This window comes from Engystomops pustulosus, chromosome 5 (genome assembly GCF_040894005.1).
Source record: "Engystomops pustulosus chromosome 5, aEngPut4.maternal, whole genome shotgun sequence".
Classification (NCBI taxonomy): domain Eukaryota; kingdom Metazoa; phylum Chordata; class Amphibia; order Anura; family Leptodactylidae; genus Engystomops; species Engystomops pustulosus.
The window spans coordinates 153,184,701-153,205,782 of NC_092415.1; the positions used below are offsets into that span (position 1 = coordinate 153,184,701).

The 21,082-nt window shown below is 40.8% G+C and overlaps 1 protein-coding gene across 1 annotated transcript in view; it reads right to left on the reverse strand.

Moving 5' to 3' along the window:
- The window catches only part of ACAD11 (acyl-CoA dehydrogenase family member 11), a 62,990-nt gene that overhangs the window by 35,899 nt on the left and 6,009 nt on the right, over positions 1 to 21,082 (reverse strand). Inside the window, exons 2-12 of the mRNA XM_072153453.1 lie at positions 18,118 to 18,217; positions 16,586 to 16,711; positions 16,029 to 16,190; positions 15,022 to 15,186; positions 14,588 to 14,735; positions 14,154 to 14,275; positions 11,452 to 11,558; positions 6,860 to 6,980; positions 5,143 to 5,220; positions 2,700 to 2,838; positions 1,256 to 1,363 (exon numbers count right to left, since the gene is read on the reverse strand). Of these exons, the coding sequence (XP_072009554.1) occupies positions 1,256 to 1,363; positions 2,700 to 2,838; positions 5,143 to 5,220; positions 6,860 to 6,980; positions 11,452 to 11,558; positions 14,154 to 14,275; positions 14,588 to 14,735; positions 15,022 to 15,186; positions 16,029 to 16,190; positions 16,586 to 16,711; positions 18,118 to 18,217 (1,376 nt within the window). The remainder of the gene's footprint in view (positions 1 to 1,255; positions 1,364 to 2,699; positions 2,839 to 5,142; positions 5,221 to 6,859; positions 6,981 to 11,451; positions 11,559 to 14,153; positions 14,276 to 14,587; positions 14,736 to 15,021; positions 15,187 to 16,028; positions 16,191 to 16,585; positions 16,712 to 18,117; positions 18,218 to 21,082) is intronic.

Genomic DNA, 21,082 nt, shown 5'->3' on the forward strand with positions numbered 1-21,082 from the left:
CCATTTCCTGTCTGGCATAGAATTTCCCTACAGTCTGTGAACTTACAGGCCTGAATGTCTGCAGGTTATAGCTAGTAGGCAGGTGTAGGGCAATAGCATCATCCTTCACTCCCCTCCATGCCTACTTGAAGTGGAGATGGCATGAAGGGAAAATGATCATAATGTAAAATAATAGTAAAGTATTTTCTTTATCTAATTTGATCTTTCAACAAACATTACTAACTGGACTAATACTATCTGTATAGTAAATTTTAGTAAATCAGGACCTCGGTGCCGTAAAAGCCCTGAAATAAACACAAATGCTAGCTTATTGCTAGCACTTGCAATTATTTACCCCAATCCGCCACCTTCACGCTAGTGGGATGTGAAGAGGCATGAAGGGAAGGCACGGCACATGGGAAAATTCGCCAGCTGCATTTATTTCTACTCCAGGCAGTGCCTGTTGTGGAGATAAACGCTGTGCAGGACCCCACTGGATACATCAAGAAGCCGAAGCGTCTTGACCTATCGGGCTGCGAAAGAGCAGCGATGGGGCTATCATACACTGGAGCACGAATGCCGGCGTATGATAAATATCCCCCACTGTGTTGATATATATATAATATACTGTATTTTTTAAATAAAATATTCTTTTGTTTAATAAAAGACATTTACAAAGAACAGAAAAGGCAGCTACATGTTTTGGAATGTCCCAAAATTGTCATGCAGTACAAAAAAAATATCACAAAGACTTTAAAATTAGCACAGGACTGCCAGGCCATGTACCATTCTTGGGAGGGAGGACGTATATTAATCATTCTGTCTTCCCTTTCTATTCTACCTCATAGATTGTTGCTCATGTCTGGATGATGCCAATACTGTGCGCCACCTTGTGGTGAAGAAGAGTATTGTAATTTTTTTTTAATTTAACTGAATTTTTTATTATTTTCAATCATACAAGGTACAAATTCTGGTGGAATACAAAAACATTTACCGGATCTCCGGTCATCGAACAGAGTATTGCATTTTAATTTTAAAATAACACAAAAGTAGATTAAAATGTTGGTAAATTAAAAAAAATCTAAGTGCCCTTCAAGCAGGTCAGCTGTTGTGTGCATCCAAAAACAAAGCTTGAAACAAAGCACTGGCATGCCACGGCCATAATTCCAACATACAATCACCCTTAAGTACACATCCCAACATTGTGGAAACTGAAATGCAATAATATTCTATTAAAACTATAATAATTCAGATTTATATAAGTAGGTATCCTTACCGGTCATGCAGAAACAAGACTGAATTTTCCCCTCTAGAAGAGGCTCCAGCCATTGTTTCTTTTGCTCCTCTGTGCCATACATGTGAAGCACCTCCATGTTGCCAGTATCTGTACATCAAGTACATAATTATTAATAAAGTGAAACCCTTGGTGTACATACACGTTTTGACAAGCATTTACTATTATTTTAAGATTTTACATTATCCATATGATTCAATGATATGTTCACATCATATGTTGGTAAGACAGTTACCAACATGTTCGATGGACCCCTTTAAGAGTTTGTTTACAGGTTCAGCTTTTTAGATGCAGTTTTTCATATCCAAATTAGGAGTGTAATGAAAAAATAAGAGGAGGAGCAGCATCTCTTGATGATATGTTCACATCCGTTATAATTCACACCTGGCTTCAAAAACTGCATCCGAAAAACTGAACATGGGAACACCCCCCTAGCCATTTTGGCTTATGGACACGTACAGATATCTTTTTTTTTATTCTTGGCTTCAGTGATTACTCATAGATCCAGGCCCTGTGACTGTGGTAATCATCTAAAATTTGTTATCTATGGCCTCCTTCCTTTTAAAAATCAACTTACATTTATATTATAATTGTGCCGAAAGGCTACTGGGGTGGTTCCCAGAGCCCCTTGTGCTGCAGATTCACAGGTTGTTACTATGTTCTCACTGTGTGCGGAGACTTCCTCGGCTGCAGTGAGATGAAATGTTTAGGGAGCAGAGGGGAAGGGCGAGACAGTCTAACCCAGCCTTTCAGCTCATTAGCATCATTTTATACGTTAATTTTAGAGAGAAGGAGGCCATGGATAACAAATATAAGAAGGCTGCAGTCCCGAATCTAGGAGTAAGTGTCCCTGGTTTTCCCATGATTGCTTTTGATGGTAGATTTCCTTCCATCAATAAATCTCTTCTTGCAGTGCAGTGAAGAGTGGCCAATGTATAATGCCTACCAGAAGGTTTCCCTAGACAATGTGCCTGCCACATGCTCTGTGCCCAAAATTTCACTTAGACACAATTTCAAAAGGGGAATTCCCTAACATCAGATTTTAAAGTATTTGTCCAGAATGTAATGGAAATTCCAGTCTCTATAAACGTGCATCAATAAAGAGGATTTGGAGACACACAGGACAGACCATCAGTAGTTGATCCCCCACACAGATCAGCTCTTCATCAATATCTCATCACACCTTACAGACCTGGAGTACGTTGGGTGCCCCTCTAATGGACAAGTAATCACTGCATCTGCTGCCCCCTTTCAAACTGAATGAGAGTTGTGGCTGCAGTGTGGCTCTCATCATCAGCTATTGATGGCTTATCCAGCACATGGGTCTCTACAGCAATTCCTGGAGAATCCTTTTAATCCCAATAGTAAAGAGCCGGTAAGTTTTATGACCAAATAAAATATATGTCAGTATCTATAAGATGCATACCAGGTGCTTGGCAGTTGAAAACTTCTGGAGCAAAAAAACATTTTCCAGTCTCTTCTGCAATGAAGGCGTAGTCCGTCTGGGTAAGACCACTGACTGCCGGCAGGAACAAGTTCCACAACCCCTCAGCTTTTGCCAGTTCCTAAAGAGAGAATTGAAAACAATTGTAATATGCTTATGAGTCAAATTACAAAAAAAGAAAGAACTCTTGCTCTGACCAAAGAACCTTATTGTCAAACAGAGATTGCTAACATTTAAAGGGAACCTGACAGCCGCACCTCACATTTTCACCTAATGACAGGTTCCCATAGCCTTTTTAATACTAATTTCCAATTTATTTCGGCTTCCTGACTGCAAACTGCATCGAGTCGTCCCCATCCTGGAACCATCAAATGGTGTATTTATCATTGTTCACCAACTATATTGTTCCCCTTATTGTTTATTTAGGATGAGGTTGAAGGAGAATTCCATTTGTTGTAGATGCTCCCTGGAGAATGTGGACTTTATCCTTGTAGCAATCAAATGCCAAAAGTTAAGGGCAGTCCCCGGGTTACATACAAGATAGGGTCTGTAGGTTTGTTCTTAAGTTGAATATGTATGCAAGTCGGAACTGTATATTTTATCATTGTAATCCCAGCCAAAACTTTTTTAGTCTCTGTGACCATTGGATTTTAAAAATGTTGGGTTGTCATTAGAATCAGGATTAACAATAAATCTTCATCACAGACACCTTTTCTAACTGTTACAGCTTATTATTGTAGCCTAGGACTAAAGTACAATAAATTACCAATATCCAGAGGTCCGTTTGTAACTAGGGGTCGTATGTAAGTTGAGTGTTCTTAAGTAGGGGACCGCCTGTATTGGGAAAAAATCTGTTGTATAAAAATTCTTTTTTTGGCCAGGTTGCTCCTTCTTTTCATGAATGTTTGGCAGAGGTGCAGAGAAGTAAGAACTACGAGATGATAATGCCCAAGTGGGGACGGTATTTGGTGAAATGGAAGAAGATATGGATGGTTGGGCATGCTAAATTTCTGGAGTTATAAAGTGTTTCTTTGTTTTTTTTCAGGGTTTTTTCACTCTCTTTTTCCCTCTCCTCCTCTCTTTTTAGGTTGGTGCGAGTTGGCTGGGGGTGATTGGTATGTATTGTATAATATATTTGGATTATAGTTTTGTATCCAGTGCTATTGGTTACCATTTAGGAAAATTTTATTGGAATAGATGATTGGATTAATGTATTTTGTATGGTTGTATTTTTTGATATACAATTAATAAAGTATTTAAAAAAATAAAATATTTTATATAAATACTCATGGGCAAGGCTGCAAGTCTCTGTGTCATCATCATTATCTCCTCTGTAAGGGAGGAGCTCACATCTGCATAGGGAGGTGGGAGGAGGAGTTGGAGGAGAAAGCAGGAGATAATGAGGAGTTAGTGTTAACCCTTCCTTGCCGAGGCCCTTTTTCGTTTTTGCGTGTCCATTTTTTACTCGCCACTCAAAAACTTATAACTTTTTTATTTTTCTATGTAAAAAGCGATGTGAGGGCTTGTTTTCTGCGTAACAAATTGCACTTCATAATGACGTTATGCTGGAGGCATTTACAAGGTTAACACTCGTGATCGGTGCCAGCAAAGACTGTGGGTGTTACCAGTGGGTGTTTGCTGCAATATGCAGCAAACGCCCACCTTGTATGGAAAGGCTCAACCCGAGAGCCCTCTCCATACACCCGCAGCCGGCATGTGACGTTATAGTACGTCAAATGTTGGTAAAGGGTTAAAAAGCCCATAGAAACCAGTCATGAGGTCAAAATGTGAAATCCTTAAGACAGGTTCCTTTTAAGGGGATTCACCCAGGAGCAGAAAGAATACATAAGCAGCAGGCGACTTGACTACAGGAAAAATCTGGAATTGCAGTTCTACCTCAATCACGTGCATAAGATTGAGCTTGAGCTGGGCTTTTTGGCATAAAAAGTCTCAAAAAAAGTTGCATTGAGGTTTTTGGGACTTTGCACTGAAAAAAAAAAAAAAAACCTGCACAGGACTGTTTCTGTTGCTTCATTAATCTGGCGTTAACATAGAACTACGGCTAGTATAACATTGTACAGAGCCAGCGTCATGACAGCGACGTGTGCACTTAGCTGCCAAACAGATTTATTAAAGCTTCATTGTCCCGTTAATGAATGTTCCTATGCTCACTTGCTGTCTGGGATTTTTTTTTAAATTTTATTTCAAAAAGATGCAGAGCTCCAAAAAAAGGACTAAGAACTGTGGCAAGGAACTGCCTATTGATGGTCACAATAATGAACACAACAATTTTGTTTCTTATTTTGTTTTCTAGTCAAACAATCTAGTCAATAAAAAATCCAGTCCTAGCGGTGAGCAAATATAGAACAGTTGTAGGATATCTTGTGTAGAAAAGTATGTTTGTTTCTGTAATATTACCATTTACCTTGAGCTTTTCTATAACCAATGGCTTTGACCATCTCAGTGGGGAGTTTTCATGTTTCGTGTAATACTCTAAAACCTCCTAAAATTACAGAAAACACATTACCTCAAAGAAAATTGCAGACAAAACTTTTACTTGTACTGTAATAATTTTTACATTGTTACATGTTTCAAGTTTAAGTTGTTCATGGCACAAGATGGTGTAAAATTTCTTCCCTCATGGCCCTATAGAGGGTTACTCTTGGATAGTGCACCTCCTGGTTAAGAGATTGTTGACTGTTATGTTTTTACAATGTACTCAAAACATATTTTGCCCAGTTGCCAATCTTTGAGCAAAAAAGCATCATTGGATGGACAGAGCATTCATATTCACGAAACAGGCTCTGGAGGGTCCACAGGGACCATCAGGATGGAAGATTGTTTGATCTACTGACCAGCAGGAGCAGCTGCCATAGTTTCTTTGTCTACCATCCATACAGGTGACACCTTCATTAGACACATCTGTGTTAAGGATCTACAAACCGTGGTGCTACACCTATAGGCAAATGTGCTGCTTCATACCATATGGAACCCGTATGACTCCACAACCAACCACATCTCATCTATTATTCAGGCTAGAGGTGGACCAACAGGGTAACCGAAAAAATGTATCTTTTTAAACAATATATTGGTTCAAACACTTTGCATAAAGTAGGGCCATAAAAAATTGGCTTAGAGGTGAATGTGAAGATCCATACATTTATCAAAGGGTACCTGTCACCATGGACCTCATTTTCACTAAATACAGGTTACAGAAGGTTACAGAAACAACTGCATTACAAATATGCCTTTCTGCCTTTTCCAAGTATTTGTATTACAATATAAGTGTGTGTTATAACCTACCTTGCACCCTGACAGAATCCTCTGTTTAGTCTCAGGGGTTTGCTTTGGTTTGGATTAATTTTTAAAAGCAAAAAGTGACTTGTCACTCCTCAGCTCTCAGTTGCCACCTTTGTGCTCCTGTACAACTCCTCCCTCCAGCTCTTTCACAGAGCTCACAATGTGGGGAGCTGACATCAGTGAGGGATGGAGGAGCTGTACAGGAGCACAAAGGTGGGTGCCGAGAACTGAGCAGTCTGCATCACAGACAAGTCATGTGTTGTTTATCAAAATGAATACAAACCAAAGCCCAACCCTAAACAGGGACTAAAGTTATAACACACAATTCTATTGTAATGCAATTGCTTATAAAAGGCAGAGTGAAAATTAGGTTCCTGGTGACGGGTTCCTTTTAAGGAGTTCTGAAAGAGGAGTTTCATGACCTTTCAAACTGCAGTGAGTGGGGCGGTCAGTTGGAGAAGCCTTGTCCAGCAGATAACGTTGCTAGAGAAAGCACAATGTCATGGTCATTATAAGACACTATGGGCCACATTTATAAAAAGTAGTGCAAACAGTACTAGGTGCCTATGGAGAGTGCAGAGTGGATTCATCAAAAGTGGCGCATGGTCTTCATGAATAAATATAAACATAAAATAAATCTGGCGCTCCCTGCAATGCTCTGGAAGGAAGTGTGCACAAACTTTTTTTGGTGCTCTTTAACATAGAGCGTGCAACATAATTCTGTCGGGTCGCTGACAGTTTGCATGTTCTTTTCAGTGCAAAGTCAGAGTGAAAACTGGAAATGTGGGCCTATGTGTGGGTAGCGCATTGTACTCTATAAAACAAGTGATAAGAAGGCTAACCTGTTGTGAAGGGAGTATGTGTTGCTGCATAAACTGCTTCACTTGCTGCAAAACACGTTGCCCTTTGGCACTAAGCAGGAACAGCTCTCCGGGAGAATTTGGCAACTCTACAGTCTTTTCTCTAGACAATTGAAAAAAAAAAAAAAAAAAAAGCTAAATTTTACTGTGACAAAACATCAAAACAGAGAAACGTATTTAATTACACAAATGTTATATACTGTTAGTAAACTGTTATTATAAAGCATTGTCCCTCTACATGCCTGTAAACCTAAGCAATGAGGTCCTAAAGCTGCATGCAAATGATCTGTGAAATGTCCAATGAGTCATTGGTATATTTAAGCTGTCCGGCTTATTCATGAGTGGGAGGCACAGCCACACCCCCTAGTGCTTGACTGACAGTATGAGGTAAAATGGTATAATGGTCCTCCATTTGCTTCCTGGTGCTGGAACCTCCTGCAGCTCGTGTGTGTATGAGATACTCCTATACACATGACTAACAGTCTGTGTAATGGTGTGAGGTATAATGGCGTAATGGCTCCTCTATGTGCTTCCTAGTGCTGGTGCCCCCTGCAGCCTGTGTGTGTATAGGAGAGATACAACAGCTCCAGGCAGCCATATTATAGCAGAACATGTCAGGTACTTGTGTAGCTGATGTCTGTGTCCCTCACATGTGTATTAGGAGGATGCAGCATGTCAGCAGATAAAGCACAGACACTGGCAATGCTTTACTATACATTACACACAGACATGAGCAGGGGGAGGAGAGGGGAGGGGTAACAAGGGTGACATCACTGCCTCGGACCATGTGACCAGACTCATTTACATAATAAAGAAAATAGGATTTTATAATGATTAATGTATGAGTTGACTAGATAAAGGCTGTGATGGATCCTTGTGAGCTGCTCCAACAGGTAGTGGTGACAGAAATAGTGACAGACACCTGATGACAGGTGTCCTTTAAGCTCTGCTTTAGGTTCATATACATCAACACCAATAGCACCAAACATGAAACGGGGTAGTTTTTTCAGTGGCTAGCATATGGCCCTATTAAATTCTATAGGCTCATACACACGGCTGTGGATTCCACATACCCTGTGCTTGAGTCGAATGGCCATAAAAGATAGATCAGGTCTTTTCCTATTGTCCTTTGGGCCGACCCTCGATCTAAAATGACGCAATTGATACCGACTGTCACGAAAAGCCCTTGTGATCAGAGAAGACCAGCACTGAGCGATATTTCTTGAGTTTTACTCCAGTATAGCAACAAGTTACACATCAGCCATGTACTATGGTAGAGCGCCGCAGCATGCTCTTCAGGCAAGGTTCATCAACAATTCTTCTAAACAAGTTTTCAAACACCAGCCCCACACCCAAAATCCACCCCCACTTCCTCTGCTATCTGATTATCACCTAGTAGGGGGGGGGGAATTTATTACACTAGTACAGCAAACCCCCACTGTATCTGTGGAATGACCAAGACTTCTGGAGGAGTGTAGAACATTCCATGACTACAAACTTCCAGAGGTCAATGTTACACACATGAGTATATACAAATACACATGAAACTCACTACAAAACACCATATAGTGATATATATCAAGAATGCGCCATAGCCTACCGTGGAGTAAAAAACGGAAAAAAAAGGAGAAAGGCCAAATCGTATCTAAAATAGCTAATAAATAGCTGGAAATAATCTGAATTGAAAATCTTTTATTATATAAAACAACAAACAGTGATAAAAATAAAAGTCTAGGCAACATGCTTCGGTTATAAAAACCTTCTTCAGACCAAAATAGACAGATAATACAACCGGCAGATAATGGTCCAGCTAAGTGGCTGTAGTGTGCTGCCTGGAGGATAAAATAGAACCCCCACATTGCTAGAGAACAATATCCTCCAACATAACCCATATGAGGACTATTCTAACTACTGGGATGCTCTTGAAGCATATTTGAGAGGTTGCTTACAGTCCTCCATCTCATACATTAAAAAGTCATCCGCTATAGAGGAGGAAGCCCTAGCATCCAGTTTTGTGTTCCTTAAAGCAACTTATGTACTTGACCCTACAGTTTTAATAGGCAGGGAAGGAAATATCTCCACTGCCTATATAAGAAGAGTAAGAGACACATGTTTTTTACAAACCAACGGTACTTTGAACATGGCAACCAGTCAAGCAGCCTCCTGGTGCACTTGATACACCACAACACTGCGTCCCCTGCCATACTTAGAATATAAAACAACACAGGTACGGTTGTAAACACAACACAGGAGATACTTTCTGTATTCACCAACTATTACAGTGAGTTATACAGCTCCAAATTGGAGAAATCCCCAAGCCAGATAGACAAATTCCAGAATTCACTGACATGTAGGACATTAGACCAAGAGCAAAGGGAGTTATTAGATACCCCCATCACCCTGAAAGAGTTACAGGAAGCTATGGAAAGCATGCCTAAAGGGAAAGCGTCAAGACGTGACGGTCTCCCACTGGAGGCTATAGCAAAATACCTGGAGTCTAACACTTTTGTCCCTATCCCCAAATCCTTTTTTTTTTTAAATCATTGGACTCCCTGATGATTCCATTAAGCTGGGGCTCAGGACGCTATAAACTACAACTAGCAAAACTTTACCAGATATGTATTTGTACTATCTAGCTGAACAGACTAAACATCTGGGAACTTTGGTGAGCAATGAGGAACTCTCTACCCCAGAAATACATGTTTCTGCTCTTGCCCTTTAATAGAAGTGGTCCGTTCACAGGGTCCTGGAGGACTGATATTTACGATATACTCATACTTTATTCAGGCTAAAACCAGCTCTAACGAATTGAGGGCCTTGAAGGATTGGAAGGTTCTGATTCCAGCATTAGGCTAGGAGGAGTTCACCAAGCTACTTGAGTCACATTGTTACGTATCACCTTAAAGGGAACCTGTCACCAGGGACCTCATTTTCACTAAAGACACATTGCAGAAGCCCTTCACACCAGCAATGCAAAGATGCCTTTCTACCTTTTCTAAGCATTTGCATTACAATATAATTGTGTGTTATAACTTACTCTTGCTCCCTGACAAAATCCTGGGGTAGTCCCAGGGGCTGGGCTTTGGTTTGGATGCATTTCAAAAAACAACATGTGACTTGTCTGTTACTCACTCCTCAGAGCTTGGCCCCCACCTTTGTGCTCCTGTACAGCTCCACCTCCTGCTCCTTCTCAGAGGTCACAGCCTGGTCAGCCTGACATCAGTGGGGGAGGGACAAGCTGTACAGGAGCACAAACATGGAGACAGCCTGCAGCACAGACAAGTCACATGTTGTTTTTTTTTAAATGCATGCAAACCAAAGTCCAGCCCCTGTGACTACCCCAGATTTTGTCAGGATGCAAGAGTAAGTTACAACACTCAATTATATTGTAATGCAAATGCTTAGAAAAGGCAGATGCATTTTTGCACTGCAGGTGTCATGGGCTTTAACAATCTGTCTTTAGTGAAAATGAGGTCCCTGGTGACAGGTTCCCTTTAGGTAACTAATAGGTTAATACAACTTTTTATCATCCACCAAAGCTACCTCACACTAATAAGGCTCCACAAAATGGGCCGAATTCCGGCTCTTTACTGTCACAGATGCAGTTTCTCCCCTGCCTCTTTTTGGCATATGATATGGACATGCCCACACCTTCAGACGATTTGGAGGGAGGTTTCTGCGGCCATATCTGATATAGCGGGGTCCCCGGTGGAGTGCTCCCCAGAGATATGCCAGTTTGGAATATTGAATGAGGAGATCTGGCTTCATCACTCAAGGATTCTTCTTAGTGAAGTGTTAATCGTGGTGTGTAAAGTGGTGGCCATAAGTTGGATGGATTCCAGATCACCACCTGCTAACATTGGTAATCTCTTGTAAATAGTGTAGTCCCTTATGATAAAGTAATATACATTCATAGAAATCACCCCGAAAAAATTGATATGGGGTGGGATAAATGATATGACTCCCCCATCACATTGTATTCTGCATCGACTTTATCCTCCTTGCTGGATGCTTATTTATAAAACATATTCTAAATGGTGAAAAGTGTATTTTGATAGGCCCCGCAGTCCCCATAACATGTGGGGGTAGACTGGGGTGTCGTGCATATACCCATTGTACATATTTTATTTGTATTTTTTTTTTTTTTATGCTGTCAAACGCTGTGAATTTGCTGTTTTTCTCCATGGAATCAGAAGAATGTGATGAACATTTATGTAACACACTGCTTATTCACTTGTATGTTCTTTTATTGTTCAATAAACTAGTTAAAAAAAATTATACTAAGGGTCCATTCACACGCGGTATGCCCGCCGTGGCCCCTCCTCCCTCCATAGAGAATAGCGGCGCACGGCCGCACATCTGCCGAAAGATAGAGCATGCTCCACGCCGCTATTGCTGTCTATGGGGACGAACATGTGAATGAGCCCTAACAAGAGTGAAGAGCTCTAGGGCAATTCCCAGGCCATGGAAAACAAATATAAGAAGGTTATCACAGTCACTATGCCTTACCATGAGTAATTGTCCCTGGTTTATCATGTTCGAGTTTGATGGTAGATTTCCTTAAAACTTCTTACCTTTTAGCTAGTCTCAATCCGTTTTCAGCCAAAGGTTGAACCATGTCAGCAAATATGCTGGCATTTTCCCCACTAGAGTTTCCAAGTAAGAACCGTGCATGAATTCCCTGAAAAACAGACATCACAATCAAAATAGATAATAGAGGGACCACTCTTGAGTTAAGGCAGTTATATCCAGTTGTATTGCTCTATTTATCCTACTGTAAGTGAAAAACGATCAGTAGATATCCAATAAGATTAATGATAGACAGATAGGGGGAGAGTTATCACCGCTTCTATGCTAATTTTCTGGTGTGGAAGCAGTAAAAATTGCAAATTATTGCACAGGGCAAGAATTTGCAATGTAAACAGCGTCTATGCCACCTCCGCGCCACGTGGGTGCGGAGGGGGCATAGAGGAGGCTTGGAACCCCAAGCCTCTTGATGTATGGGGTGGGACACATGGGAGCGTGGCCGCTATCATGCAGCGCTCAAGCGCCATCGTTTAATAAATCTCCCCCATAGTGTCCATGATGGAACTGTTGTTAAACTGCATCCAGAAATGCTGCAGAATGTCACTTCTAGACTAATAAGGTAATAGTATTCTTCCAGGAGATTATTTTGGCGCCAAATACTCTGAATCTTGCAGCTGTCTTGTTTCATAGATCCATGAAACAAGACAGCTGCGAGATTCAGAGTATTTGGCGCCAAAATAATCTCCTGGAAGAATACTATTACCTTATTATGCACGCTCCATAGACGCCCATGGCTACGGAGACCAGGAAGGCTGCCGGATTTACTCATACTTTATCCAAAACGTCCTTTAACGTGTTGTACCGGCCGTACAACCGAAAAAGGTGAGTAGAACTGATCTTGTCTAAAGCTCTCACATTGAAAATACCGCATATTCCGGCGTATAAGACGACCTGGTGTATAAGACGACCCCCCTACTTTCCTGTTTAAAATATAGAGTTTAAGATATATTCGCCGTATAAGACTACCCCTTTTCCAACGCATACAAAACACCGGTAAAAATGTAAAAAAAAAACAGATTTGAATTTAACATGGTCCTTTTTTCATTTAAATTCTTATGACATGCAGGTATATAGCAGGAAAACTGTCGCTCATAAACATAAGGCATACAACAACATTACCATCGTCCATTTTACCATACTGTACCTTAAATTTTTATTTTATTAAATATTCCATGCCATGTACTCAGAAGCGGGAAAAAAATTCCAAATGCAATGAAAATGGTGAAAAAACGCATTTGCGCCATTTTCTTGTGGGCTTGGATATTACGTCTTTCACTGAGCGCCCCAAATGACATGTCTACTTTATTCTTTGGGTCGGTACGATTAAGGGGATACCAAAAATAGGTTTTATAATGTTTTCATACATTTACAAAAATGAAAACCTGAACAAAAATTATTTTTTTTATTTTGCCAACTTGAATTGCTTTGTTTACGGGGGCATCAGAGACAATACTGTGCCAATCACTGATGCATCAGATGGTTATCTCTAGATGGCACAGAAGTGACTCCCTGGGGGGCTGCTGTCACACAATGGCCCCCCACATGACTGTAGCCTACAGGGGAGGGCATGGGGGAGAGCCTGGCACCGAGCTCTGGGTGAGATACAGCCACTGGCAGGGCACGTGTTTCTCTCTCCAGAAAAGGGGATGTGTGAGGCCGTGCCAGTGCTGCATGGATGGAGCTCACCCCCAGATGTGGGGCACCCCTGGCAGGGATGAGGGGGCACAGGCAGCACAAAGCCTCATTAGATGCAGATCAGTAAATCTGGAGACATTTCTCTACATGACGAGAACTAGTTCCCTTTGTTACAAGCAGAGAAACAAGCAGCCTGCTGCAGCACATGGCTACCCGCGCACGCCCAATCCTGCCGGGCACCAACCTGGTACGGGCACCTCACAGACCGCGGGCACGGGGGTCTCAGTGCCTCCTGTTCCTGCACAGCGACCTCCTCGTCCTCCTCCTGGTCCTCGTCACGTCCGTGCCCTCCCGGTGACCCCGTGCCCAGCGCCGGCAGAGGCTCCTTCATGCCAGTCTTGGGGGCAGCCCTGGCAGTGCCCAGCTTGTTGCCCAGCACGGAGCGCTTGCTGAGACGGCGAGGCTGCATGTTCTTACCCGGGACTGTCCTGTCTTCTACCCCTCAAGTCCTGGAGCTGTCAGATCCAGCACCTCTCCGGGTGCGGTACACCCCTCACTGCCCACACTGTGAAAACACCCGCGATCGGTGCTAGCAGAAGACAGAAGATTTTTCTGTCTTCAAAAGTCGTCTTATACGCCGGAATATAAGGTAGATCTCACACAGTGGCGCCTGCATTGTCCTTCTTATTTTCTCTGAATTCACTTCTAGACTAATGATAGACTGCCATGTGGATATTCTAGAAGATTCAATTTGATAAATAAAGGAAATCTACCACCAGGATGAAGGATTATAAACCAAGCACACAGACATACTGGTGTACTGCGCCTCTGGCAGGATCCGTTCTTTTAGCTCCTTATGCCCTTGTTTTTACAAAAAAAAAAGGGAATTAAAAATCAAGCAGATTAACCTAAAGGGACTTCAGGCTCAATTAACAGCTATGGAGCCTGGAGTTCCTCACCAGCATGTAAGTGTGCTTGGTTTACAATCCTTCCTACTGGTGGTAGATTTCCTTTAAAATGATATAAGTTATATGTAAAAAAAAAAAGTCCTTACCTGTAATATCCCGGCTAGCTTAAAAAAGGTAAGCGCAAGAAAAAAGTTCCAGTCATCTTTTTGTGATGATGCACCACGACAGCGATTATATATATTAAGCAGATCCTCAAATGCAGGCATTCCTTGGAAAAAAAAAAAAATTTTTGAATTTGAATTATTATTATTATCTTTAGGACAGCATCCCCCACTAAAGTTAGACTTGGTATATCTGGGTCCCAAGCAAAGTGACATCTAGATGCTCCCCTAATACAGTGTTCCCCAGCCTGTTTTGTATTTGGGGACTGGCTGCACCCAAAATTTTATTCCAGGGACCGGACCCATGGTCCTTGTTAACAAAAAATAATTTAAAAATTACGTGCCCCACAAATACCCCATACCTTACCCCACCCCATGTAATGGGGTGAATCTATGCTGTATCTATCTTTATAACCTACCTTCAACATCTGTAAAGGATTTGTTACTACCACGTCCAAGGAACTGCACATTTCGAGGCCAAAAATAAGGCGAGGTAAAGTAAGCCAAGTCAGACATAGGATGTCCAATAGTGGAAAGCTCCCAATCCAGAACAGCAATTACACGGGCCTAGAGAGAAGGATTAAAACTGAGATAGCCAGGATGTAGGCAAAGAGGTGTCTGCAGCCAGTGACTGGTTAATGAACTGCTGTAGCCCATGAATGGTTAAGCATTTTAGCAAAGAGGGTATTGTTTCCTTTCCTTTTGTTTCTTAACACAATAGGCAGCATATACTGAAATAAATATGTACATATCCTAACAACTTTGGGGTGAGATGCACTGGTCCAGGACTAAAAACAAGTAAAAAAAATCATGGTTTAAAAGAAAAAGAAACATGTTAAAACAGAAAAACTACCTCTGTTTGGTGGAAAATAATATTATCAATCCTATAATCTCCATGGATCAAGGTCTCTTCATTGTCATTGCTTGGCACGTTTCTTATTAACCAGTCTGCCAGTTGGTTCATTGCAGGAATATCCTTATGTGCAGCCCTTTCATATTGCTTCTTCCATGTGGTCACCTGACAAAAGAAAGGACATCCTCTTTGATTCTCTAGTTTTTACCTTGCACATGGCCAGGTGTAGAAGGGTATGGGGAAGCTGAGAAGCCGCGCTGTAAATCCGGGCAGGCACGACCTGCTCTATCTCCTGTACCGTGGCTGCCTGGCTTAGACATGGTGTGCTCACCACACTGTCACTGGGTATAATAGACCTCTATGGGGGCCATGATCTGGCCAGATCACAGCCCTTATTACAGTATTGTGCATGTGGCCTTAAATTTAAAAAAATGACAAAATAATATGTGCATGTAAACATTTTGCAGCTTTTTGATGTCATGACTGCAAATACAGCACCACCTCTAAAGTTATATAGAAACAGTTAATGTCCACTTTACTAGATACATCTTCTAGTGTGGGAGACTCTCTGTAGCCCTTAGAGCTACAGAAATGCCTTGCAGCAAACAAGGGCATCATCCACATGCATCAGAGGATCCTTGGCATGACACATGGTCATCTGATGTTATAGCCCAACCTACAGCAAGAAATAAATAGCTGTGTATTTGTACAAATGTTGTGTTTGGCTGAAACGTGCATGACCTTTGACCTCTTTCATCAGTCCCGTAATTATTCTGTTTAATCTGAACTATTTTCACCTCCATAGAAAAGTTTCTCCCTGGAATTTATGCTGCAGATGTCTCTAATAAAGTGGCCATTCAGTGTATGACATACAGTATGTGCTTTTGATAATGAAGACGATGACGGCAGAGTTCAAACCCAACACTACAAAGAAACATTTTATATGAAGACAAATTGGGAGTTTATTAGTGATAAATATGTGTAACTGAGGATTATGTAGACTTTACCTGCCGCTGGCAATATCCTTTTCCCTTGCCGTATCCAGAAAGATTTAATGTATGTATATTAAAGGAATGGAGCTGGGCAAGAGTTTCAGAGAGAGCGACATACAAGGCGGATCTTTCTGCAGGGGTGACTTCTGGTAATGTGACATCTCGAAATATGCGTCCCTGACAGACCAAAGGAGACATGTTATTCTAAGAACTATGAAAACAGTTCCTTCTTAGCACCATATAGACATATGCCCGTAGCAGGGAAAGGGTTACGGAATTTATTTCTTTGTTGTAAAGTGATATAATATTGAAGTTTTCCTGTATATAGAATGTTACCTATGTATACATGTTCATTATATTTTGCTCTTTTGATATACACATTTATATTTATGGTATTTTATACTATGGTATTTTTACATGTTTTTTTTTACATGTAGAGCCCACCATCAAACCCTAGGTCCTTTAACACAAACCAGAAAAGTTTGCTTCATTTGGAAAGATACAGACACATACATACATGTTGTCACATACATGGTTTGTCACATACAAAACTATACATAAATAAGACTAACCTGGACGTGCTCCATCAGATAAAATTCTGTACCGATAACCGCCTTATCATTGCAGTACAATAAAGGTCTCGGCACAGGAAATCCATTAGAAAACAAAGCTTTCTGTACCTCATATTCTCTTTCAATCTAAGGGAAAACCTGAGATATTACTACATGATATTTTTATTTTAAATCATTAAGTTTATATTAAAAAGTTAAATATAGAGAACGGCGTAAAAAGACTTTCATAGCACAAATTAGGGCCAATTCACAGGTTTTTGTATCAGTTATGCAACCAGGTATGTAAACTACACACTAATTAATACATTGGGTTCCCTGACAAAACAATGATCACTTCGCGTGGAGAAACCTGAAGCCAAATGTCAAGAACCCAAATGTATAATCCTAGAATTAACATGAGGAATGTACTGTTGCATCCCTGGGATCTATGTTTAATACCACATGCACACCATAAGGAATTTCTACAGACTGTCTGCAGTATACATTCTGCCAAACCATCTAAGGAACCTTCCTGAATGTATAAAACATTGCTTTTTTCTCTAAAAGTGCACACATTTAGCAACATAAGCTTTGTGCAAATGATTGCGTACATCTAAAATTACATGTACAGAAACCATTTTAACAGTATCCATTGGTTTGGATGATTGTGCAAGAAATATCCACATATTTTCTCTACCAGGAATAGGATCTGCCCTTTCTCCTGCGGTGCAGCCTCCTGGGATCTCTATGGCAGTGGTGAGTTAGCTACCATTTTGCGGCTAGCTCATGGCTGTGGACTTGCACATGCAGCCTAAAGGAGGCGTCTGGCAGATGTCATATAGATATTATGGCCTCTATTAAACAGATACCTTTATTTGTTGTAGCTTGGAGGATGAAGCTTTGTAGTCTACTTTGTTTTACTATTTACCATATTTTTTAAGCAGTTTACTGATGTATACCAATCCAGGTGGAGGCTGAACACCCTTTCAATCTCCTTATGACAAGTGAACCATTTACAAACGTTTAGAACATATGTCAGGATTTTTTGTGGGACACACATAGAACGTATCCAAATATTTATGTCTTAGCCTATAGGTTCACAGTGACAATCATGACAAAAGTGAAGACTGTATGTACAGCAGTTCTGTAAAAAAGCTACCGTATATAGCCTTTTAGAACTGTATATCACAAGCAATGGTATGTTAGTAAAGTGAGTTTATATATGTCATTTACTAGTAGATATAAGCTAAAAAACGAATCTAATTTTATAGATATCTGTACAAGGTAGCAGTGAGCTAGCCACAAAAACAGCATCTAGCTCACAGCGCCATAGGTGGCCACACCACAAAGATAGGGCAAGTCCTATTCTCGCCCTGATTTATGGTTTGGCCACTCAGCTATTTATGGAGAGGGAAGGGTTAAGCAGCGCCCACCTCCTCCTTCCCCAGACGGCTTGTGGCTGATGGCACACGTCTGATCATATGGGCATGTGCATGGAGCCCAAGCAAAACCTAGACGAAAATGAATGCGTTTATATAAAATGATGACTTTACCCTATGAGCTCCTGGCAGCAGCAGACCATGTGGCTTCTTCCTGAGAACAAATTTTTTCTCCCCTTTCTGCAGGAAAAATGTGGGGTTGGACTGTCCAGATCTACAATAATAATCAGATAAAAACATATTTAAAACCAAATATGCAATACATAAAATTAAAAACAAAAATTACCCAAGAGCACATCTACAGAGTAGTTCTTACAAGCCACATTACATTGTCTGGTACCGGCTCCACTCAGTTCGGATCAGTTTGTTTACTACCACAGAGAAGAACTGGCCTCATGGAGTGTCTTCTAGTGATACCACCTACAGCTGACATTCTAATATTTGGTCGCTTGATAACTGAAGTGAAATAGATCCTGTAAAATATCCACTTGCCAGATAGATTCCATTTCTTTCTCACAGTGTAAAATAACAATGGTGACTACAGCCAAGCCAGTACAATGCCGTGGGAAAATAGTTATTTTTTTTTAAATAGAAAACTAAACTAAAAGTAAATTTTATACACTGGTATTGAAAAAGAATCATGTACACCATATTCCCCTGACAACTCTGTCTGTTTCCCCATCTACATCACTGCGATAACCAACAAATCATACCACAGCTTTCATTTATTGCACTTTAACCACAGCTCGGCTTTCATTTGAAGCTGGTATAGGCAGCAAAAAGATTTTTAGACAGTTTCCCAAATATCCCCCCTCATATTTCCCTCATAATTGCTGGTTGTGGGATAGTGGAATGCCCCATAGAAGTCTATGGGAATGTGGAAAGCATGTGATGCATATGTACAGCAGATGGTTGTGCACTGTATGGTGTTATGTATACGTGTAGTATCCATGGAGACCAGAACCAGCGAGAGGTGAGTTCTGTCAGTCAGCCAATAGTTAGCCATCCACATGTAACCCCCTCCATCAGCAAAGCCCACCGGATTTTATATGGATTCGATATGGTCAGGCAACCAATGTACGACTGAATGCAGTCCAACTTACGATGCCTAGAAATGATGATGTCTCAAACGTACCTTATACAGTATGTAACAAAAAGGTTCAAAAAATAGAATCCACTGGTGGAAAGGATTAAAAAACTTTCAATTCTTCAATTCGATCTTGACATAAACAAAATACCAGGATACAAAGAACATAGCAAATCAAATTGAGCCTACACGTTTCGGATAGAAACTATCCTTATTCATTGATTTGATGTGTTCTTTGTATCCTGGTACCTTGTTTTTATCAAGATCGAATTTAAGAATTGAACCCATTTCCACTGGTGGATTCTATCTTTTGGAGCTGGATTGTCCTTTTTTTTTGTGAATGTGCTTGTAAGCTGGAGTATCCGTGCTCAAGATTTACACCGGAGAAATCACGACCAGCCTTCAGGTGAGCTGACCATTTCTGTTTTAACAAAAAGGCTAGGACCGTTGAATACACATTGGATCAAAAAACAGATGTGTCAAATATTTTTGAAAAATCTATCAAATGATACCACACCTGGCCCTCTACCTTCACCCCCCAAGTGCAGATTCAGATTACCTAGGAAAAATGGTGCTGTAAAAAATTGAAATTTGTGCAAAAATATTGAAAAAGGGGATAAATAATAAATTAAATATATATAAATAAATATACATCCGATCCAAAATCTGAAAATAGACAAATGCAGTATTTTTCTAAAAACAATGCAATGTTACCAAATACAAGCACCCAATGTAGAGCATTTGATATTTTTTCAAAGATGAAAATACGGTGTCAACTTTAGTATCATTGGATAGATTTTTGAGAAATATTGGTTTCATAATATTTGTTTTTCACTCCCCACCTTCAAAAATCTATAATTTTTTTATTTTTCCATATAAAAAGCTTAGTGACGGCTTGTTTTCACTTCATAGTGACGGTATTTTGTATTCCATGACGTGTACTGGAAAGCAGGAAAAAAAATTCCAAATGCAAAATGACATGTCTACTTTATTCCTTTGATCGGTGCAATCACGTTGATACCAAGTTTGTATAGGTTTATAATGTTTTCATACATCTACAAAAATAAAAAAAAAATTATTTTGCCATCTTCTGGCACTAATAACTTTTTCATACTCTGGCGTACGGTGGGTGGTGTCATTTCTTGCAACTTTTGATGATGTCTTCAATGCTTCTATTTTTAGGACTGTACGGCCTTTTGATCCCTTTTTAATTAAGGTTTTATATTTTTCAAAATGGCAAAATATCTCTCACGTGGAGAGACGATTTACACCAAGATGGCGGCGCCTACACGCCGGCGGTGTTAGGCGGGTTAACACAGACAATCGGTGCTAGCAATACTTAGCCCTCTCTATTCACCTGCAGACGGCGTGCAACATACGGGTATGTCACGCCTCGGTAAGGGGTTAAAGTTGCCCCTCGCCCCCATCCTTAGGGGGTGTGGGTAGGGGGCCAAGTTTAGTATCATTGGATAGATTTTAGAAAAATATTTAACACATGTATTTTCATTTTTTCGATCAAATGTGTATCTTCTTGACATATTCCACCGTCCCAGCCGGTTTTTTACACTCTGTATACTTCAGATACAATTGCATAACTACCTACTGCTCTCTAGTGGCAGTTCATGGAACTTCAACTATCACCTATAGAGTGTGCATATAGCTGAACACACTCAGTCCTTCAGACCCAAAGATCACTGTCCACAGCAAGGCGTCCCCAGTCTGTAGCTCACAGGCTCCTAACATGGCCTGATAGACCTTTTATAGTATTTATGAAACTCCTTAGTGCATGTACAGGAGTTATCAGTTTTGACACTCTGCCACAATAGACTCCTAGGGGCATCATCCATGTGAGCAGAAGTGTTCAGTGTGCTGCAAGCTGGGTGGAGAGCAGCACTCACCCCTCCCCTCTCCGGGTGTAGAGCGCAGCACTCACCCCTCCCCTCTCCATAGAGAGCTGAGCAGCTGCACTGTAAAGTTGGGCAGGAATAGGAC